Below are 24,357 nucleotides of genomic sequence, written 5' to 3' on the forward strand. Positions count from 1 at the left end.
ATCAAAAATAAATCATAATTGCTGCATCCCTAGTGATTAAGATATGCCACTTTTTTTAGATAAGAATATAACCTTATGAGTTTAAACAGGAATGTAATGTTTTATTAGTAGTAACAACATCCGAGAAGGAGATTTTAAGTTGAGACTCTCCACAGCCTTTTCGACTTTGTACAAATGCTTTAGGAATTTCCCAAACTCTGTATGATAATGCTGCTCCACAAGTGGTACCTAAATTGTAAAATATTTTTTTCTCTGTGATGCTGAACTATCATGAAAGTACAGTGCTTAAAGGGTACATAAGGACCTTTTTATTTTATTGTGTTACGTGTTCCCATGTGTTGCTACGACTGTTTACGTAAGGTGTGCGTATTGTTTTGCTTCCCATGTACCCACATGGATATCTCAGAACTACATTTTCCAAAGGGTAGTGTATCTTCCCTACTCACTGGTAAATCCATCTCATTTGCATATGTGAGAGGGGGGATGATGGGAAATGTAGTTCTGAGAAGTTCATGCGGGTTTATGGGAAGCCATCTTGAGGCCAAGGACTCCGGACCTTTAAAAGTTTAAAAAAGTTTTCACGTCATTATATATATGACTTAAACAGTTGTAGCAACATATAGGAACATGTAACACAATACAATAAAAAGGTCTGTATGTACCATTTAAGGCAGGACATCAGACAGTATTAAAATATAAAAGGAGAAGAATCAACTAATGAAATAAAGAATATATGGTACCCACATTATTTCCTTTGTCTACAGTGACACAACAGGAAATATGCTTCAGTATGCCATAAAACAGAAATAATGCAGGTCTAAATTGATACAGTATTTTGAGTCCTTGGAGCAATGGACTGAGGGAGCTTTATTATTTAACTCTAGTAAATTTTTTATTTTATTTTATATTTGTAATAATATTACCTTGTTATCCAGTACTACAACTTTCCCAGGTGTTTCCTTTGCCTTTATTTTAACCAGATGTTCTTTGGTAATGTACACCGCCTCTCTGGTTTTCCCGCTGCCTGTTGGAAGGCAATTATGCTTTTTCCTTCCAAGGCTGACAATGTTCCCTTCACCTGGCAATGTCTGAGATGTATATCAAGTTCCAGGAAGCCTGTACTTTTAACATCTCCCTCACTGATAGCATCTGAAATAAGAAAAGTGACAAGGAGAACATTGTCCATTCTACCTGGTGTCTATGCTTATCAACTACAACAAATACAAATTCTGTATTCCATAGTAGTTTTTTATATGACAGTTTCTTAAAGATACTTGAGGTAATGTGAATGTGTTACAGTAAAATAATAAGTAGGATATAATATTCTAAAATCTAAAGAGCATATACAGTAGTTGTAGGCATTTTCTCTTTAAGAAATATCAAATCACAAGTCATTTCCTATATGGCAATTTCACAGCAGTTTAATGTGTTTGGCTTGGCAGCAACACAACTGAAAATATGCCCTTTATTACAATTTGTACTTCACAGAGGTTTCTGCAGGAAATGGTGTGATTTTTCTCCCATCCACCACTAACTAGATACAAGCAAGTATAAATACAATAAATATATATATTAAAATTTCCTTAGTGATTTTGTTTTTCACCAAATTTGTATTTTATGTCCGGATAGCCTGGAAGCTTAGTTATTTATTAATTTTTGTAATTAAAATGGTATATCAATATATATCTACTAGTGTGTCTACATACAGCAAAAGCTGAATACATTTTTTTTAAATCAATTTATTCTAAATACTGAAATGGGTCTAACACTGTAGATATATTTTAACAATCAGGACCAGGAACAGGTTTAAACAGTGAGATTTAAACAACTTTCAACTCTTTCATCGGTTTGGTCTTTCTCGTTATAAAAGCAGATTAAACCAAAGCTTGTTGAATTATGTTATTTGTACAGTAGCAAAGGTCTTACCAGGTTTAAATCTGTCAGGGAGAGGAAAAAAAATAGTCTGATGGCCACATTATAGCAAAACCATAAAACCAGGGCCTCATTTGAGCAGGAAGTAGACAGTGCCCCTCATGGTTTCCTGCCTTATTTAATGTTGTTGGAGGGGTGGGGTGGAAAATCCCACCATTAGCCACGGTGAACACGAAACTTATAAATTCTGCAGGGGCCCTTTCCTAAGTCTGCAGTCATAGCTGTAACAAAAAACAAAACAAAAAAACCCTTTTGGAATATATTTATAAATGTGATTAAAACATATAAAACATGTCTTTCAATGGTTCAAATACACATCAGTGTTGCTTGAAAAATAGACACTTGAAGTTATACAGTAGCTGTTACACACTGTGACCATATTATAGCTGATTAACACCTACTCATACTGTACATGCTGCTCTTTAGATATCTGTACTTGATAATGTGACCAAAGGTCTACAACTGTGATGAAAACATGTAAAGTTAATCTACACGCCATCCTTAACTGTTAATTTTCAAGTCCACAACCTTCCTCTTTGGAAGGAGTTTCCTTATGTGGCTGTGCAGCCATAATGGAAATTTTCTTTGGCACAGGGTCCATTTTGCTGTATCAGATTAATTGAAATAAATAAAATAAAGAATAGGTTGTGCATAGTGGTTTACAGGCAATAAATGAGGTGCCCATTACTTGTTCAAAACATTGTAAAACTATGTATGTTAAAAAAATGGTAATTTTATTCAAACCAATAATATAAACAATATATTGCAGGTGTTTGTACCACCTATTGTATGTTCAATAGCATCTCGTGACATAGTATTACCAAATCAGACACGATGATAGTAGCTGGCGGTCCACATACGCTGCGTATCTGACGTTTTTACGCATTAACAAAATCAGAAATACACACTAAATTTAAATTTAATGTGTAAACATATGCATACAAATTCTGTTGCACTGCTTGTTTGCCTCCATCCAGGCTCCCCTAAAACTTTCACTAACAACTACATCTCCCAGAACACAATGTTTTCAGTTGCTAGGAAACAGTACAAAAGAAAAACCAACCCAACAGACATTATCCAATTACTGGCTAGCCCTGCTGTCTTTGCAGCCATGACAATCAGAATAAGAACAATTCGAAGCTACATAGGTCGAAGCGTAAACACCACAGTTGAGCTACAAAGCGAACTGGAACCATCGCCACAGGCAACCGCTAAAAAAAAAAAAAAAAAAAGTTCCTACAATATTAAACAAACTATTTGATAACTGATTAATGCATGTACTTATTTTATTTATCATATTGAAGTTTTAACATGCTCACTGAGTTTAAGAATTTAATGTTAAAATGTAAGTAACATAATTAATTTGCAGTCAGTAATACCTTGAAAAAAATTCACTGAGCCAATAAAGAACCTTGTAGAAAACATGCACTGCTGTACAGTTGTTCAAAGCAAGATTGCAGTTAAAATGGAAGGCTCTTTTTTAATGCCTACCCCATTACCATTAAATATCATACAATATTTATTGATATTACTCATGACTTCAAGGGAATGTTGCATTTTATCCCCTGAGATATTTGACTCTCTGTGTTAAAATTATAGGGTAAGTTACTCCCAAACCCAAAACCATATCTGGGAGGCTGATCACAGCTTTCAATAGCTCTGCCAATCAGCTGTCAGTGTGCAGATTATATTTCTTAAGAAATATACAAGTAAAAGTTCACCAAGCCCTTGAAACAACACATTTTGTGCTAATGAAAGTCCACATCAAGTTTCATAGCAATTGGTTCAGTGGTTTTCAAAAAATGTAACAAATGTACAGATGTGGTAATGGGTTCCTCTCAATACCCTTATTGTTATTTTTTAAAGAACAACACTGCAGCAGCTTTATCTAATTCATTGACAAGAAAGGTCACCCTGAGTAATACTAATTAATCTGGCCAGAAGATTTGTCAACATAACACATTTTTTTCCATCAATAAAACACAAATCTGTGCAAAAGTATGTTTATACAGCTGTCATATACCGTTATTGTTTACGTCAAGAATTCTTTAGACATGTTATAATCAGCAGTTAACCTGTCAGAAGACATTGGTCTTGTTTTCCATGCTTTTTAAATTGTTGATATTAGAAGCACCAGCTGGTGAATGTACCACACTTCACAAAGGTACAAGAGATGCCAAGGTCAGAACATCCAAATGAGTGAGATTTGAATAAATGTATAATTAATAATAATATAATTAATTAATAATTAATAATATTTAGCTTCTTTTAGAGGCTACTCTGCTGAAATGGAAGCCAAGTTTGAGGCCACTCACAGTAAATAACTGTAAATCCTATTTTTATAATTTAATTGAATTAATATCTTGTCAAATTGTCCCATTGCTGTTTATTAAATAATTGTCTCATTCTCACCTGGACCCCCCCCCCCCCCCCCCCCCAAACCCCCCCCCCACACATTTAAATAAAAGTCATCACTATGGCTTATCCAATCACAGAATTACCGACAGAGGGCATTGACTGACAGAAACCTATTGCCATGGCGATTAATTATTACTGTTTGCAGAAAGAGGGGACCCCCACAGGTTGATCCTCACAGGGACGCATACAGTCCACATATAAATGTCACTAAAATAGTTAACAGATACAAGAAGAAAATTACGATCATATTGAAATCTTATAAAACTGTTGTAATGGTGTAACATCAATTTTGAGTCTGAGATCATTTATGTATACAGAAGCGCATTAAACTAAAAGCTTCTGAAAATGACACATGCATCTTCAAAGCTAAATAAACAGCTGCTGGTTTCTATTGATGAGAAGCACTAATACAAGTTTCTCCCAGTAATATCTTACCACCAGGTTTCTTAAGTAAACAGTGATATATGACTGCCCTTATCAGATTCATTTCAGTCCGTGCAATATTCATGGTAACCACTGCAATTAAACTAACGTATCACCCGTTTATAAACCTGGAAAAAACGCTAATGGCAATTGTTCACAGGTGTCACTTCAAACGCATGCTTATTTCATTTGGGTTACTGAGCATCAGTCAGTGTAATGCACAAATCATACTGCAAAGAGTTTGGAAATAGTGTTAAAACAAACATTGTACACATACCTTTGTTAGCTTTTCACTTGGATGGATAAAGTAGTAGTGCTCTAAATACACTACACAGTACTGCCTTCCTTCCTGGTTTGATGACTATCCAAAAATGTCTATTTCCGATATTGCTTAAAGCATCGCTTATTCTTTTTATCACATTTTACAATGTCTGTCCTTTTGTATTTCCTAATAGTACCAGTACATGTACAGTAGCTCAAGTTTGAGTGCATTACCATTAATACACAATGAAATCATTTCAGATTGTTATGATTAAGAGCACTCAATGTCACTGTACCAACAAAGTCAAAGTACATGGAATATTTCAACTTTTTAATTTTTTTTTTTTTAAAGGACTTATATACAGCATCTCTTAGATAGTATAACATTACAGATTAGGGCAGAATAAAAAAAAATTAAAAAATCTGAAAATCTGCATAAACAAAGCACATACAAGGAACCCAACAATCTATGCTCTTATGCAGTGTGTATATTTATTTCTGTTTGTTTTAGCTTAACCAAAAAACTTGCTTAAATGAGTGTATAACAGAGGAAGCTGCTCCTCTGATAAACAACAAGATAGAAGGCACACCAAACATTCTTCAGCCCAGAGCAGCTTGGTAAGGTTGGAAATATTAGAGTTATCCAAACTAATTTATTTTCCTGTTTTAGATTAATTTAGTATTTTTTCACTTTCTGTCAAAATATTGCAGTGCCTTATGAAAACTCAAACCTTTAAGCACACTGCAGCCTTAATAGTGTGTATAGCTTAAACATGTACGCCCTCTATGCCAAGCACATTACCATAGGACTGCCCCATCCGCCCTCTCTTCCTTTAATCTTTAGATTTAAAAAAAAAGGCACAGGGATATGAGGACTAAAACAGAAAACGATACAAGAGAATCCAAACTAGAAGCAGTAATTGGTCTTTAAATTCTTTATTTACTTAAAAAAAAAAAAAAAACATGGTACAGACTTCAGTTCAGTTTAAAGAAACCCAAGGAGTTTGGTCTAGTGTGTCTCAATTTTTGGAGTAAATAAAAAATGAAGATTGTAGAATATTTTTTAGCTTGTCGTACTACATGCAGATGTTGTACATTTAAAGCTACCCTTCCTAATACTTCAGTTGCATGTGTTTCAATTCAGACGACTGGCACCGCTACATAGTATGTGTCAGCTCTTTTTATCCAGTCACACATGGAACAGATTTCGAGAACCAATTAAAAGGGGTGGGGGTGGGGGGTGGAAGAAACCTTGACTTTTTATTTTCCACTCTACACTGCACTAGCAAAATATTTTAAATTTATAACACTAGACATATTTTATTGTCTGAAACATTACCAATTGTTAACAGTTCAGGTTTTTTAAATTTTAAATAAAACTAGTACGTTGTATTACATTTAGACATTTAAACTATTTTCTAATACATATGTGTATATTTTACAATTCTATACTCCTTACAAGTCAAATGTTTACGCCAAGGTCAAAGTAAAATAACACACATGGAAACAGATTAAACAATTCAGTATTTCAACCTCATGTCCATATAAAAATGTCAGCGATGACAAGGGAGTATCAGTTTTTGTGTAGGAGACCAAATTTAAACCTTTAAATAAAGAACATATTTTATTTATCCATTGTAGCAGATGCTTTCAGAGACACATTTAACTAGTTAATGAAGCTATTATAAACATTTGTGACAGCACATACCTATACTTTTGTTAAAGTTAAATGTGATATTGCCCTTGGGTAGTTAGGTACAAAAATGTAGCAACAGTGCATTCATGGCTTTAAAAAGGTGTGAGATTAGGTACAATGTTTATAAAGTCAATCAACTAATGTAAATTAACTGTCTGTATTAAGAATTGCGCCACTCCCCCTCCCAGTGTTAAAGTTTACTTGACCTTTCGTTCCCAAATACTCAAACCCCTCTTGTATTACAGCTGTAAACTCCCTTTCCTCCCTCTTACGTATTGATAGAGTTGGAGCTTTAAAGTGCTACCCCCTACCCTTCTGGATTCTGAATCTGGCAGTGGTTTCTATAGATCTGTTAATTGATAGGCCTCATTAGGCAAATTACCTTTGTAAAACATTCATTGCTTCTTTTAAATTAGGAGAATACAAAAATTGTTAACCGTTTCATTCCTGAATTAGTTTTTTCAACATATTCTCCACATAGATTTCTATACTACCTCAGACTGGGTCCTAGGAGTTCCGTGAGGTTCCAATGCAATTTCCAACGGCATATGTGAACACATAGCGTCAAGATAACGAAGGATCCAACCAGGACTGAAGGAAATCATTTACTAAGACAAAAATTTATGAATTACATTTTTATTTTATTTTTACAACAGTTGTGAACACACACCTGCCTGGGAGCATTGATCAGGGGATATGTCTTCATTTTCTGAGAGCGTTTCATTTCCCTTTGCTTCTACATCAGCTGAATACAAGTCAGACTCTGTAAAGATAGTGTTACCATGCATGGTTAAACCCCATTACCAAATCATTACTTCTGTGTCTTGAGCTTAATATTGTCTGTTTCAATTATTTAATTTATCATGAGTATTTTGCTTGTTTCTAACTTACTGTATGTATCTGTCTATTCAATGTACTGTTCTTGTGAGCCTTGAAAACAAGATGGCTATAACTCATTTTGTAATTGCAACTGATGCTTATCTCTTTATGGGGGAAAAAAAAAAATGCTACAATTTAGAGTAAAGTTGTCATTCATAATATTAAAAAAAATAAAAATTCAAATACAATCTTTCTGGTGAATAAATAAATAAATAAATGATTTAATGGTTTTGTTTAACCCAAGTACCAAATACAAATTTCTTTGAAAAAATCACATCACAAGCTGCATTTATGTAATCAGATAAATTCTAAATCACAGAAAAAAAGTAAATACTTCATTTTGACTGCAACCTACTGTGTCCTATTTTGAGGACAGTCAAGTTAGACCTGCCAGTGAAATGTCGCACTGGCTATGAAGCTCAACACATAGCAAATAGACCTTTGTCATCACTGTGGGTGGGAAAACACCAAGAAACTGATCACTGTAGGCTTCAACTGCATATTTTATATTGAAGCGTCATAAAAGCATCCGAAGGGCTGTATTTGCAATTAGCAGTTGCAAAATTAGAGTAAGTTATCATAACAATATAGTTAAAGTGAAAATTAAAATAAACAGTAGATATCAGTTAAAAATGCTACGAATAAATTACAAAGTATCCTGTCCTCAAGTGAGGACAATGACACTTAATGGATTAGAACAGCTACTGTAGCTCCAATGCTCCCTCTTGTGGTAACTTTACTTTCATTTTTTGTCACTTCATACTTCATGTCATTATATATTACCCTGCAGTATAAAACTAGTGCTTATTAAATTTTGGCTTCATTGCTTCCCTTTACCTTATCAACACCTTCATATAAAGTTTTACCATGTTTATACATTTCAAAAAAATATATAGTATGGAAATTAAATATTTCATTGTAACATCTGATATTGGATTTGTATACTACGAGGGAACTGAGGTGCCACGATTTCTGGAACAAACATGATGTACGTTTTGTCTCACCTAGATTTCCAGGTTCATCCCCAATTGACTCCTCTGGGTTGCTGTCATTGCCAGCCACAGTATTGTTCAGGCTCTTCTCGTTATCACAAGAAATTCAGTTGTCTTGTTCACTTTGTTCTTCATTTTCAACAGGCTCTTGATCAGCAACTAAGACTCTGGGTTTGCTGTCTTCTTCCACCATTTGCCCTAAAATACATTATCACCAATGTCAGTTTCTTTCTTTTTTGGTCAGCACTATCATTCTGTAGGAAATTAAACCAACAACCCTTTATAAAGCCCTTAACCCTTCCATGCATGACAACCTCATATAGGGATGGAATAAAAAAACACATACAAAAAAAAAAAAAAAAAAACCCTTAAGTCTTTATATAGGGACATGCGGAAGATGGAAATGAAGCTAGCCACATATGAAGATGCCATGTTTTTCCCCATATAAAGCAATGAAAAAAAAAAAAGTAAAACAACAACCCACCTCTATATGAAATATAAACTTCTAGCAAATAAATTGTGGGAAGTGGAGTTGTTCATCTTGGAGGGAAATTCAGTTGGCAGGTCTTCATGCACAATGACTGGAACAAAATGAGTACCTTCATCTGGCTCAAAATGATTTACTCCAGTTAACTGTTCTGCAAGGTCTTCATGTTTGCAAAAACTTAGTGCTTCCAAAAAGTTAGAAAACCAACCAGCTTCGGTTTGCACTATTCTTCTTAATGTAACCTTGCACCACTAGTATTTCCTGATTGTGTCACCTCTACTGTGATCTGAAACATGAAAAAACCAACACATACTGTTAGTCAAAGAAAGACATACACTCATAATGAAATTAACAGTAGCAGTGCTAGTTACTGATAATATGGGCTACAGAAAGTGAAAGTACTTTGTTAAATTACATTTTTTTTTTTTTTTTAAATAAAAACATACTTTTAAAATACAATTGTGTCTGAATAATGGTGTTAATGCCCCCCTACTGGTTGATATTTAAATTACAATGTGACAACAACATATTTTATATACATTAAATAATACATTTAAAACTGTGCATCTTGATGTTAGAGTGCCATCTACTGGATATTGTTCAATACATTACCTTTTCACCACTGCCCATTATATATTTTAATAGAGTAAATTAATACAAATGCATAAATGTAAATATATTTTAAATCTAAAGTGGAGTTAAGTGTTTAATGTTGGTTTCAGCCTTTGATAACATACTGTAACAAGGTTAATCAGACAATGATACAACAGTGTAGTTCCCTACACATTTCTTCACACGTTACTTTCACAACGGTCACTGAATCTTGTCACTCCTTCCACAGTCATGTAACTTTTTTCGTTAATTCAGTACATTACTTAATTCTAGCCTATGTAAAACATGTATATACTTACATTTTCTTTGTCTTCCTGAGTCAGACTCTTTAGTGTATTACAGAGGAAAGCAACGTCTTTTGCATTAATCTTTTCTACAAGATCTGGAACGAGAAGTTCAGTGAGGCGAGTACAGTAATCATTTGTAGCCTCCAAAGACGGCGGTGGGAGTTCTGAAGGGTCGACATATTTTACTGCCTATTTACAACCTGCTAACTCGAGAGCAGTGTCGAATTCCCTTAGCCAACCGTCAATACGAGGGTTGTTTACTGTCGTTTGAAGCAAAAGTTCTGCGCGCTTATGTCACCTTCTATTTTAGTTATATGTCTTATTATTTCTTTGTCTTCTGGTTGGATAAAGGTTATAAAATCCAACACATGTTCTACTCGTAAATTACGTTAATTTATTCCTAAAACAGTCCCTGATTAGCCATAGGCCGTTTTCATCGGCTGCAGTCATTTTTACTAGGGTTACCATATTTCAGATCCTCAAAAAGAGGACAAGATTAACCTTTCGTTGTGCAAAATAAACACAGAAAAACTAAATTTATACTAAATACGTTGAACATCTGAAAATGATTAAAAAAGAAGTATAAAGGCCTGCATCAAACATACACATAACTTTTTTTTTTTTTTACAGTCAGTACTTTATTGATTAGCGATCAAAAAAGTACTTGCAAGATAACTGTCAAATCTGTGCACCAAACATTCGTTTCATACTGTGCTTCTTTGTGCCCATACATATTTCTCTGCAGGGCGTATCTTTCTCAGCAGTGGCTGAAGTAGCTCTAAAAGTCTTGGCAAAATGTGTGTCTGGAGTTGTGCTGCACGAGCAGGATCCCTTTCAGAGACTCAACAGTCAAGTTGTTCCATTCCTTTGCCCACTGGCTTTGCATCAGTGAAAAAATTCGCTTTATATTTGCACTGTGAGCGGGAACAGCAAAGAATGTGTATTTATTTATTTATTTATTTATTTTCTAGTGATGGCCAAAAAACAGAAAGATAAAAAAAAAACAAAAAACAAAAAAAAAAACATGGTCAGATCTTTATTTATTTATTTATTTAGTTACGTTTTGACACATTCATATTTGGTTTGTTTAACAACATGTGTTATATTATGTTGTACCAAACAAGTGTTTTATGTTTGTTGTTATTGGTGGCTGTGATGCAAATGTATTCAGTGCATACAAAAAAGAAGGTCTGTTTTATCCTGTGTCATTTTACTATATTTTATATTACACACTACATTTATTTGAAGCAAAACTAAAGTATTGCAGAGCGCGCTATAATGCAATAAACCCGAAGAGGCTTTTCGCCGATCACGAAATATGCACTCCAGTCAGTCTTTGAATGAGCCGCTGTAGTTCCTCTATTTAAATACGTTCGACCAAGCTCTGATCCGAATGTGATTCTGCTCTGAAGCAAGATCGAGTTAGGATCAGATTTTGGGCTCAAACTGAGCTCAGGATCAACCCTGATTATTTTAGTATAACCCAATACTTCACAGGCGCAAGATCAAATCTGGGATCCAGTACAACCGGCCCCAGTGAACAATACAGTTGTCTCTGCAGACGCGGCACTATCAGGACACGTCGGGAATCGCAGCTTGCAAGCATCAGCAGCAGCAAAGGGCCGAGCAGGCGAAACCCACGACATTCGTTCATTTTTTCGAAAATCCGCCCGGACAGAGATCGGAAGACCAAAAAAGAGGACATGTCCGGGAAAAACCGGACGTATGGTAACCCTATTTTTTTTTTTTTTTACCAAGTTTTGTCAAACAACACAATTAGCACGTTCCAAACTCTAACCATGTAACTAGTAATAACAGCTGATTTCCGCGTGAATGCTGCCTTGTCATGAGAAGGTGGGATTATTTCACAGTGTTCACTTTTGGTTCTCCGGAGTGTTTCTATAGGTAACAACCCTAAAGTAAGGTCAGGATTTTCAAAACTTTTCTAGCAAATCGCAACTATGTAAATATCCCATCATTATTATGCTGTATAATGTACTGTAGTTTTAACAGCAACAACAAAGGAGCATATACAGTGTATAATTCCTAAACTGTACAAAGCTGAGAACAGTGGCATACTTTTTTTTTCCTCCAATCTACACAGAATCACTTTATTTTACCATTCTGCTTTACTAAAGGTGCTCATGGTTAATCAATAAACAATAATGATACGGGGGATCGGCAGAGCAACTTAGTTGAGAGAGGGCTTCTTTATAGTGCTGTACTGTACATTGAGAGGCAAATCAAAGTTAAGAAAACTTACTAGAAAATGCAATTAGAAAACTACGAATGGTACAGGAACAATCATGTTTTTTGTTTGTTTGTTGTAGCAGTTGCTTCATACCGGTGAATCAAATGTGAAACAATAACCCATTTGTCCGGTGTATGGTTCTTCATTGCACTGTGCAAGTGGTGTGGCTAGCATTAACTTAAACACTGCCTCCAGTTCACAATTCCAGTTTTACATCCTGTACTGTATTTAATTTCAGCAGACCTGCTCTGCCCTGTCCAGTTCTGGTTGTTTGCTGGTTTTTAGTTGGTCCTGCTGATTCTAGAATTCATGTTTTTTTTTAAAGGAAAAAAGATTTAGTGACTTTACTGTAACATTAAATTATTGTTGTCTACTCCTAAATGAGTCAAGTTGCTATAAACATGCACAGATTGCATACACCTTCTTGGGATCTAGTAAGAAAACAGTCAGTAGCGTATTTTCATACATATTCAAACAAATTGATTTTATCATTTACTAAACTTTGCAACGGTTGTAATTTATTTGCAATACTAATGTATTTCTCCACAATGAGAACAATGGATACATATCCCTGTTAATGTTAGCGTTATCTAAGTCTATTTCCATCTTGATTCATATATCTTTCACACATGACGGCTTGCAAACCAAGAGACTTCATCAAAATGAATGAATGATGGTTATTTTTTGTACCCTTTTGGAAGTGCGTCACATTGGACTGTTCGAACAAAGGCTGAAATTATATTCACAACCTCTTCATCGTGGAAGTGAAAATGAAAATCGTTTTCATTGTTTTATGACTTATTTTGTAGGTCTACCATTAAACCTACAAAATTAGTCATAAAATAATAATAATAAAAAAAAAAAACATAAAAAGTAAACACCTTAGGAACTACTTGCCTAATGATTAATGAATCGGTCACTTCTGTGCATCTTATTCCGTTTCATTACGAGAAGGGGCTGTGACCACATCCCGTAGTGACGTAAGAGATAGTATAGGAAGTACAAGAAACATTATTTTTTTTTTAATCTGGCTTCATTTTGATTACTATAACGACGGCGCGTGACATTTGCACAATACTGTATTAACTTTGTTTTTTTTCGGAAGTTATAAATTGATAAAGATGTCTTACCCAGGATATGGAGGGGTAAGATGAATTGTTCTTTTAGTTTTGTATTTACATTGCTCGCCTTCATTTTTAGTTAAGGGCGGAGGGGCTTAATTACGGAACATGTTTATATAGTGACGAATTCCAGCTTTTAAAATTATAGCTACTCCATTTTAGATCGATGTTTTCAATGTACCCACATTATTTATGAATTCCCCGCTGGTTGCAAAATCACAGCCTGGTATGCGTGATTTGAAAAAACAAAACAAATCAAAACAACAACAAAAAACGCTACATAAAAGTAAATGTGTAACGGTAGTGATGATTTCTGGTTTGTGTCGAAATATTGGTTCCACGGTTAATGTTAATTATTTTAAACCGAAGGTCACATGCCTTCAAAACTGCTGTGTTTTAGGGGCTCTTCTCTTCTCCAGTGGTCTAATCACCACTGCGCGCTAGTCAAAAATTATTATCATCAGTACAATTTACTTTTGACTGACAAAGCTTCTTTGCTGCCTAATACGACTACGACTAATAATAATCAAAAGAGAAACTGCATCTGATTAACTTGGCTAGTTATAAAGCCATGCTGTGATTGCTTTGTTGCTGTAGCTCTACAATAAAGGTACAGTGTTTGTGTAAGTCCTTGTGGCAGATACAGCTATTATTAGTACTGTACTAACTAGTCTTCTGCGTTTAGGTTTCAGACTGGATACCATAGTTACTTTTTATTCATTGTCTGCCTTTCTTTGGATGAGTGACATTTGTGTATAATTAGTAACTAATGTAACTAATTTTCTTGAAATAGGCATAGTTTGATTTGTATGATACATGTACTGTTTTCTTACCTTTTTACCAGGTTTAGGAAAAGTAGATGTAACCAGCTTAAACCAATTTTCTGCAGATGGAGTGATATCCTACTGTTGTGACGCACAGTAATTGTACAGTGGAAGAACAGCACATAGTTTTAAATATGCCCACACTGTAAATATCAAATATCCAGTTGGGTAGTGCAGGTATATATTCTAAATAAGAAATTGATATTTCCTAAAAAAGTAATTTAGTTTATTTTTTTCCCCAGCATGGAGGTTATGGAGCACCTATGCCAGGAGCTCCAACACATGGGATGCAAATGGTAGCAGGACCAGGGGGATACCAAGCCTATGGGGCATATCCTGGAAGTTTTAGTGGTGCCCCAGTAAATGACCCAATGTGGAGTTATTTTACTGCAGTTGCAGGGCAGGTCAGTGTGATTGCATTAAATAAATTACATTCTATAGAAATATCTAGTTATTGCATGTCTTCTGTCCATATGCAACAGAGGAGAGACTGGGCATGAACTCCTGCACATCGCAAGTGAGCATCTTAACCACAGTGCAGAAGAGCCAGGCTTGTCTGCATTTGCAGTTTTAGAGCTTTTACCCTCATCTCATCTTAATGACGGGGCAGAACAGAATCCGTAAAGGCAGTGAATCACACAACATTGCCCATTACACATAGCTTGTATGTTTGCTAATAGCCGCTACTCGCAGATTTTATTTTGGGTAATACACTTTAGATTTTGTTTGATAAGACTCTAAAGTGTGCCTTCACAGGATGGTGAAATTGATTGTGAGGAGCTTCAGAGATGCTTGACACAGACTGGCATCAGCGGTTCCTACAGTCGTGAGTTTGAAACCCCTTTTTTATATTAATTTATTCAGCACACACTTCCAAATGTTATTGTTTAAAATAAAAGGAATGTCTTTGCTGTGAAATGGTTGATAGAGGACTATCATTTTATAAGTAATTTATCACAGGAATAATATTACTTTAATAATATAAGATTTCTGTATTATACTTACTATGTGTTCTTAATGGAATTTTCTCTTGTGAGCAAACATCTTTACTATAAGTTTAACTGCTGTTAGTCAAGTTTGCTCTTAAATGTAATTATTTACTGTATTCTTTATTTTGCCCTTTTTTATTTTATTTTCTACTGATTTTATTGTACTTTCTAACAACTCTTACTTGTAACATGATATTTTGTAACAACTGTAAGTCACCATAGATAAGGGTGTCTGCTAAGTAACAATAATAATAATATGATTTAAACAAATGGTTATTCCCATTCATATTGTAACTGATCCTATTTAATGGCATCACGAAAAATAAATCACTTCAGTGCTGACCTTTGCATTGTTCCCACCCCGCAGCATTCAGTATCGAGACCTGCAGAATCATGATTGCCATGCTGGATGTATCCTTTGAATTCTGGAGTAAGGAGCTTAAAAAATCCCAAATGTTGAGGTGTTGTATTGAAAAAGTAAAGGGTAAACCATTTATGCACAACTGTAGTGCTTAAATGAAACTGTCATGCTTGTGATCAGAAAAATTATATTGCAAAGGAAATGTCTGGTGGTCTGCACTATTGACTGTGGGCAACTTTTCACAATGTCTTAAAAAAAAAAAGAAAAAAGAAAAAATTTAGATGGCCAAAGATACTAAACATCTCCCTCAGTGTACATTGAATAAATGAATAAAGCAAAAATATAATACACAGTTATCCTCCTTAGAACATGTGCTGTTTGTTAAAGTAAAATAAAGATAGCTACAAGAAAATAATGTAGATGTTATTTGTACATAGCTAACTCCACATCTTGGAATTTATTTTTGAGGCCTATATTTAAAATGATTGTTTGTATGAGAATTATCTTTTGTACCATATCTATACTTAGCATAATTCCTTCAGAGAGATATGACCTCGAAGATGGGATTTAATGAGTTTAAAGAGCTTTTTGGGGCTTTGAATCTCTGGAAGCAGAACTTCATGATGTTTGACCAGGACAGAAGTGGTACTGTGGAACCACATGAAATGAGCCAGGCTGTTTTATCAATGGGTAAGTGAAATTTGAAACTGCTCTCTACTATTAATACATTTTAATTGTTCCTGAAAAAAACTGTATAAAGTGTAGGAAGAAAGAACCTTAGATCTGTTAAAAAAAAAAAAAACTGGATGCACCTATTGTTAAAGGGTCTTATGTAGCTTTATTTTGATTAATTTAAATACAATTAATAACAATTATATTTTTCAGATGGAATTACCACACTGAAACAGGTGCTTTGTGCAACACAGTTGCTATTGTCTACAGAGCTACTCTGTGTAACTAGTTGTGCAGTTGCTTGAAGATTGCCACCGGAATGTCCTCCCGTACATAAATCGGTTGCCCTTCCACATCTTGTAGGTGTGGACACAGGAAGTCAATGATGAGTTGCCCACTCTATACATATATATATATATATATATATATATATATATATATATATATATATATATATATATATATATATATATATATACATACATACACACACACACACACACACACACACACATATATATATATAGATGCATACATACACACAATTTAAATTTTCTGTAAAGCTCGTTACAGGTTATCCCAATTTTTCTGACATGTTTATGGTACATATTAGACTGTTTCTGTTGATCTAGCTGCCACTTCTCCCTTACAACACAAACATACCTTCATAGAGCAAATGTAAACATAGTTGCATTGGCCATACATTAGTCATGGGGTGTATAGTTACTTGCCCCTTCAATCTCTGAACTGTTAATGTGTTAAACACACATATTGATAATTTATAGATACATATGAAACTACTATTTCAATAGAAAATCAAATCCAGTACAGTACTATTTTTGTAGCTTATTTTAGTGTGTGGTTTCTTAATTTCTTGCTGTTTTATACTGTAATACACGCATTTCAGACATAACCGTAAATGCATGCATTTTGTCATGTAACAGTACTATGAATTGTATACTAAAACTTATGATTTTATATATATATATATATATATATATATATATATATATATATATATATATATAGAGACACACACAGTGCTGTGTCACGTGTGTGGTCATCCAACGAATTCCATTGTAATCATTATAACAGATCTTGGCTCCCGATTTGCTCCACAATGCCATTACAGAAGCCCTTTTATAGTCCGTTACAAGGCGGAACACAAATAGCACGGTCTTGTAACTGTGGCTTCCCATTATAGCATACAAAGGGTGAGCCCTGAAAATAAATAAATATATATATATATATATATATATATATATATATATATATATATATATATATATATATATATATATATATACACACGTGTGTGTGTGTGTGTGTGTCATGGTCACAGAACAAACTCTATATTGTACCACAGAAGCAAAACATAACTATTTTGAAGATTAACAGTTGTCATTTAAACCTGTTCATACCTCTGAATTTAGCCTAGGTACGAGCTAGATATGACCGCATTAAATAATTGTTTGTTCCATTCAGTAGAGTGATATCAAAACATATGAAGTAAAATGTTAATCACCTAATTCACTTCAATCACATGATTGTATAGTAATTGTGAAGCATGCAGTTTCAGATGGACAGAAGTGCAGTTGCAGTTGCAAAGCATTAACGTACACAGTAAATTACATTTTAGAACAAAGTGTTTAAAAAAAAAAAAAAAAAAATTAGTATTTTGCCAGGCTTCTTTAACTTTGTGTGCTACCGTAGAAAAATAAAATAAAAATTGCAATCCCAACAGTGTAGAGATTTTTATTTAATGTGTGCAGAGGCAACAGTGTATTTTTAGGATCCTTCACTACTGTAAGAATTCAATTTTTTCTTGGTTTCCTAGGATACAGAATTAGTGCTCAGACACTGAATGGGATTCTAAAGCGCTACAGTAAGAATGGCAGGATTTTTTTTGATGATTATGTGGCCTGCTGTGTAAAGCTTCGTGCTCTTACAGGTATGGTTGCTCTGTTCCAGAAGATCATTTGTGTAATAACTTATTTTAATGAAATGAAGGTGCATGCCGTAAAACTACCAAAACAAAGTTGACAAATCTATTTTTTTTTTTTTTTTACTAATTGCTGTTGTTCATTCCATGAAAGATTTGTATTTGGTTTGAGGCAGATTTGATAGTCATATGTTTTCTTTTAAATAACTGACTTTTAAAGACCCCTTAAAGAATTTAAAGAATTTGAATGGTGGCCATCTTTTGAGAACAATATTTTGAGGAATGAGTTATCCTACTTTTATTCGTCACAATCAGTCCATTTGGTTCTTGGATCTGTTCTAAAATGTTATGATTCCTAAGTTGTTTTGACAATATACAGTATTTCAACATCAGTTACATTTTGGCCATGCAGTGGGCTGGTGGATCCATAATTAAGTAGTACTAACCATATTGTACCTGTTAACCCTATTTTGCATTTTTTTTTTTTTTTAAATGTGTGTTGGTTTTCTTCAGAAACTTTTAAGAGGCGAGATAATATGCAACAAGGAGTTGTAAACTTTCCCTATGATGATGTAAGTAATGTTTTTATTTACATTTGGAAGAAAATGCTATAAATGTAATCAGTTATTAGTTAGGACTTGTTTAACACATCACTGAGATAATCTGTAGCTATAGAGAGATGCTTATATTCAAGAACAGTGAGTCCATAAATGTAGACATTCTGTTCCTTCCAGTACTCCATAAATCATTTACTAATCTGAATGGACTTTTACAAGGTAACTAAAAGACCCTATTTCATAAACAGTTAATATGTTACTTTTTAAAGAATCTCACCAATCATGTGAAAAAGTGATATTTGTAGTGTTTAAGAAAGACAAAAATGTTAAAAACAAACAAAAAAAAGTAAATGAACTTGACATCTGACCTGTAATGTATGCTGTAAGTTTTTTTTTTTTTTTTTTTTTTTTTTTTTTTTTTTTTTCTAGTAAAAATTAACTGTTTTACTGCACTACTATTTCAAACTCTGGTTTCTCAATGACACAGACGATACACTGTGGGATACTGGGTTCAATTTACAAAGCTTTAAATCTTAATCTGTTGAAATGTTTTTTCAAAGTTTGTTTTTTGTATAAATAAAGAGCTATGGTTCTTTACTGTTAATGCATCTCCATTTGTTAGAAAATTAGTTCCGGTGTTTCTTACCACAGGTAATTATTATAATATGGAATGCATAAAGGAGCTTAAAAATAAGTTTGAAACATCTAACCATGTATCAGATTGTAATTAAACTTGGTTAGAACTCCTTAGCACTAGTTATGTAAACTGGAACCTGTCAGTCCTTCTAAATGTCAAACTCACATTGTAGGGCTGTCTGTTAGGGCTCCAAATAGCAATCGATTAATTGGTCACACAAAATCTAATCGTTCGAATAAATATCCATGATTATTCCGCCCATATAAATCCCCCCTTACCCCTAGACGTGATTATTTTAATATCATTGCTGTGAAGCTTGTGCACAACAATTGAATGCAAGAGGTAATTAACTTTATAGCTTTAATATAGCTTTCCGCGTGGTAGTGTAGGAGTACCGGCATAGAAATGTTTTCTCTACAGCATGCAAACCGGTTCCTTTTGAAACCGGGTACCCAGTTCCTGCTTTGGAACCAACGAACCGGATACAAATATCAAGGATCTGGTTCCAGTGATTACTAGTATGTTTTTAATAAAACTGATTAAAAAACAAAACCATTAATTATCAAAGACTTGCAATATTTCTGTCAGAAATACATTTGATAACTGTAATGGACATGCTCATACTTCGAACACCCCCCCCCTCACCCCCCGAGAAAACATGCACTTAGCTAGACTATATATTTGTGTTTTGTTGTCCGTGTTTTGGACTACTGTCTGATCGCCGCTGCAATGAGTTTAGTTTTACTTATATTTTGCTCTGTTATCTGACTCAAAATAATCGGTTCCAATGACAGATACCCGGTTCGTACCCGATTCCAAAAATCTCAAGTGTACATCATTAGTTTTATCAGATGGGGGCGGCACTGATTTGTACTTACGACTAGATGTGGTCATCAATCAGGAAACGCAGACAGAGCATGCAGCCCAGTTTGAAAAATGCATCGTAAAAAATATATATTCACAGGTTTAACAGTTCATTTTGAAACTCCAGAGAAGTGCAAACTTTATAGAGTCAGTTTTCTTCAATATGCACAATTTATTTTCATGTTGTTTGCCCTCTGGATCCAAGGCATCATGTGTATTGTTTACATCGAATACCCAGAGGGCGTGCATGTACTTTACAATGCATTTTTAAAACTGATTCGCTGGTAGGATGGGGGACCAGCAAATCAGATGCTAGGTAACACTGCTTGTCTTTGGCAGAAATACTGTCATAATGTTCGGTGCAGTTTCATTAATAAACTTAAATAATGCTATTAACTATATAATGAGGAATGGAATCGATTGAAAAATCGATTTGATTTAATCATAGCAGTCCAGTTACATTGTATCAATGAAGGAGACCAAATGCTATGACTTCAAACATGGTACACAGCTAGCTGTAGTATATGATTTGTCTTGATGAAGTTTAATAATGTTGCTAACATGTTTGTTTTTCTATGCAGTTTATAATGTGTACAATGGCAATCTGAATGCCAGTTAAAGCTGATCATTGATGACCATGCCATTGAAGCAGGATTGTTAAATCTGAGTGTACCAGCTACCCCAGGACATTGGACTGCTTGAACATGGTGCAGTTTGAACACTGTGTTTGTGTGTTAAAATATCAGCAAGGGAAAACTATACTTTTTTTTTTTATCTTTTAAATCTAAAAACTGTAAAGGGCATTTGTACCATTTTCTTGTTTTGTATTTTATACATAACCCACAATTCAGAATATATCGGGCATGTTTTATTGAGATTTGTGTACAAGGCTGGCTAATTTGTAATGTGACATGTTTAAACATAGTGTTCTGTGTTAAGATTCCTTTGTGATTGCTGATATAATAATCATGTGCAATTCATCCTTTTGGGATAGTTAGAGGAAGATGCTTTACCACCAGTGTTAAAAAGCAAACTTCTTATAATGTGGCAAACAATATATATATATATATATATATATATATATATATATATATATATATATATATATATATTATATATATATATATATAGTGTGTGTGTGAACCGTCTACAATGTGCTTGTCTACAAATGTAATAAAACAGCTGCACTGTTAAGTGTGCTTATTTTGTCTGTATTTCTAGCTAATATGTGTGTAACAGTGACAAATGTTTATTATTGCCAAGTTTAATAAAATGCTAGTTACATTGTTTACTGAGTATGTATTGACTTGTCTGTGTTTTTTACTGGTTTTAGACAACACAAATAAAACATATACATTTTATATACATTCTATTTTTTATTTGTACAACTGATCAAAAATGTTCATATACACAATGTTTTTAGGAATGTAAACATTCAAATAATCAGCTGCAAAGTGTTGCATTGTATAAAATGTATTACATAGTGGCAGACTTTATAAATTCTTAAAAACAACTGTCTAATGCATTAGGAACTTAAAGTGAATTTTTCCCAATACCACTTGTGCAAAAATAGGCAAATCTAAATGTATACCTCTCTCTGGATTATGATGAATTTGTAATGTGTGCTGTTTTTATTAAACTTTTTTTTAGAGCATGGTATGTATTTTTTATGGAATTAAGACTGACTTATTAAAGTGGTGGTACTGGTACCAGACCTGTACCTTTTTGTTTTTAATATTTTTTTATTATTATTTTTTTAATTTTATTTTATTTTTTTTTGTAAGCTGTGTATTGTTTTTATATAATAAGCTAGGGTTTAAAAACAGTATACAGTGCCTATAGAAAGTACACACCCCCTTAAAGATTTTCACCTTTTGTTGCCTGGAATTAAAATTCATTAAAATATATATTGTTTTCATTTATCTGCACATCCTACCACACAACTTCAAAATGAAAAAAAAAATTCTAGAAATCTGTAGAAAATTAATTAAAAATGAAAGCTGAAATAGCTTCGCTGGATAAATGTCCATCCTCCTTGTAATAGCACCTGTGTTAAATTGTAGTGATTCACATGATTTCAGGATAAATTAATCAGTTCCTGTAGGTTCCCTCTGCTGGGTAGTGCATTTCAAAGCAAAGACTCAACCGTGAGCAGCAAGGCGCTTTCAAAAGAATTCCGGGACAAAGTTGTTGAAAGGCACAGATCGGGATGGGTATAAAAAATATTAAAAGCCTTGAATAGCCCTTACAGCATGGTCAAGACGATTATTAAGAATTGGAAGGTGTACGGTACCACTAAGACCCTGCCTTGATCAGGCCGTCCCTCCAAATTGGATGACCGAGCAAGAAGGAGATTGATCAGAGAGGCTACCAAGAGGCCAATGGCAACTTTGCAAGAGCTACAGGCTTTTATAGCCAAGACTGGTAAGTGTGCATGTGATAACAATATCCCAAGCACTCCACAAATCTGGCCGGTATGGTAGGGTGGCAAGAAGGAAGCCATTACTCAAGAAAGCTCACCTTGAATTCCGTTTGAAGTATGCAAAAAAACTCTGTAGCCATGTGGCAAAAAGTGTTGTGGTCTGACAAAACTAAAATGGAACTTTTTGGCCTAAATACAAAGCGTTATGTTTGGCGCAAACCCAACACTGCATCACCCAAGGAACACCATCCCTACTTGAAACATGGTGTTGGCTGCTTCATGTTATGGGGATGTTTCTCGTTGGCAGGAACTGGGGCACTTGTCAGGATAGAAGGGAAAATGAATGGAGCAAAGTACAGAGAAGTCCTTGAGGAAAACCTGCTGCCCTCTGCAAGGAAGCTGAAACTGGGACGGAAGTTCACCTTTCAGCATGACAACGACTCAAAGCACACAGCCAAAGCTACAGTGGAGTGGCTAAGGAACAAAAAGGTAAATGTCCTTGAGTGGCCCAATCAGAGCACCGATCTAAATCCAATTGAAAATTTGTGGCATGACTTGAAGATTGCTGTCCCTCAATGCTACCCAAGGAACTTGGCAGAGCTTGAACAGTTTTGTAAAGAAGAATGGTCAAATATTGCCAAATCTATGTGTGCAAAGTTGGTAGAGACCTATCCCAACAGACTCACAGCTGTATTTGCTGCCAAAGGTGCTTCCAGCAAGTAGTAGGGGGGTGGAGACATCCAATTATGATCTTTCAGTTTTGTATTTTTAATATATATTTGTTTTCTCAATAAATCTTTTTCCCCTTAACAATGTGGAGTATGGTGTGTAGATAAGTAGAAAAAAATCCTCATTTAAATGCATACAACTTTGAGACACTGACACAACAAAATGTGAAAAACGTTCAAGGGGGTGTAGACTTTCTGTAGGCACTGTATATGTTTTGAAATATATAATTCAGCTTCAAAGACAGCCATACATTTTGTTATATGACAATTATTTCTAAACCAATGGCTCAAATATAACATTAGAAAAATCAATTCTATTAAAATCAACAACCAAATACTTTACAATCTTAAAAAAAAAAAAAAAAATCAAATCTGTTATCCATTTTCTTTTTCCAAAGGTACTTTTATCACATTATATTTACACAATATTTGCAAAGAGTTTGTGAAAAATATCCAAGCTGAAATGTTGAATTGTTACACAAAAAAATGCTATGAATAAATAGAGCATATTCTTTCACACAGGAAGCCCTAAAAGAATGCATGCAGAGTGATGAATTCTACTGTAAAAGGGATTGCTAGATGTACAGAAGTTGTTTGATATTACAGTACCCTATACAACCTCATAAAAACAAATGTACCTGTTCTGCTGTACACCAAGTTGTGTTCCAAAGGGAAAACTAAGGAACGAAACAGTCTGAATTTCTTTGGAAATTGCAGTAAGATCTTTTTTTTTTTTTCCCCTAGATTTCTTAAACCTACACACTTTTTTTTTTTCTTACTGGTACAAATCACACCATTCAAGAGTTTAAACATGCTACTTTTGTTCTAATGTTTTTTTTTGTTTTCTTTAGTCCATTTTAGCTATACATTTTGCCTACTGGATAGTACTGCAAAAGAGATCGAAGGGTTAAGGCTGGGGCCAAATCAAAACTTTGACAACCCGTTAATTGCACTTAACAAAATTGTATTTAATAGTGTTTTCTTTTTTTGTGTGTGTCTTAT

The 24,357-nt window shown here is 34.2% G+C and overlaps 1 protein-coding gene and 1 long non-coding RNA gene across 4 annotated transcripts; one reads left to right on the forward strand and one right to left on the reverse strand.

Moving 5' to 3' along the window:
- Positions 1 to 942: 942 nt before the first annotated feature.
- On the reverse strand, positions 943 to 8,606 carry LOC121322609. Its single transcript, XR_005951060.1, has 3 exons — positions 7,401 to 8,606; positions 1,927 to 2,153; positions 943 to 1,149 (listed from the first exon to the last, which is right to left on the reverse strand). It is a non-coding gene; the product is annotated as an uncharacterized LOC121322609 (long non-coding RNA).
- Positions 8,607 to 11,483: 2,877 nt separating this feature from the next.
- On the forward strand, positions 11,484 to 21,282 carry LOC121323180 (grancalcin-like). 3 transcript variants are annotated; one of them, XM_041264065.1, is made up of 8 exons: positions 11,484 to 11,715; positions 14,426 to 14,587; positions 14,940 to 15,009; positions 15,540 to 15,583; positions 16,076 to 16,223; positions 18,043 to 18,156; positions 18,661 to 18,719; positions 20,787 to 21,282. In XM_041264065.1, exons 1-8 carry the CDS (start codon positions 11,713 to 11,715, stop codon positions 20,811 to 20,813), a joined length of 627 nt encoding a protein of 208 aa, XP_041119999.1. In that variant the 5' UTR covers positions 11,484 to 11,712; the 3' UTR covers positions 20,814 to 21,282. The 3 variants fall into 3 exon arrangements, with proteins under 3 accessions (XP_041119999.1, XP_041119998.1, XP_041119997.1); XM_041264063.1 differs by lacking the exon at positions 11,484 to 11,715 and adding an exon at positions 13,209 to 13,383 and having other exon boundaries at positions 20,787 to 21,279; XM_041264064.1 differs by lacking the exons at positions 11,484 to 11,715; positions 18,043 to 18,156; positions 18,661 to 18,719; positions 20,787 to 21,282 and adding exons at positions 13,206 to 13,383; positions 16,419 to 16,599.
- Positions 21,283 to 24,357: the final 3,075 nt, after the last annotated feature.

Source organism: Polyodon spathula, chromosome 11 (assembly GCF_017654505.1).
Source record: "Polyodon spathula isolate WHYD16114869_AA chromosome 11, ASM1765450v1, whole genome shotgun sequence".
Taxonomy (NCBI): domain Eukaryota; kingdom Metazoa; phylum Chordata; class Actinopteri; order Acipenseriformes; family Polyodontidae; genus Polyodon; species Polyodon spathula.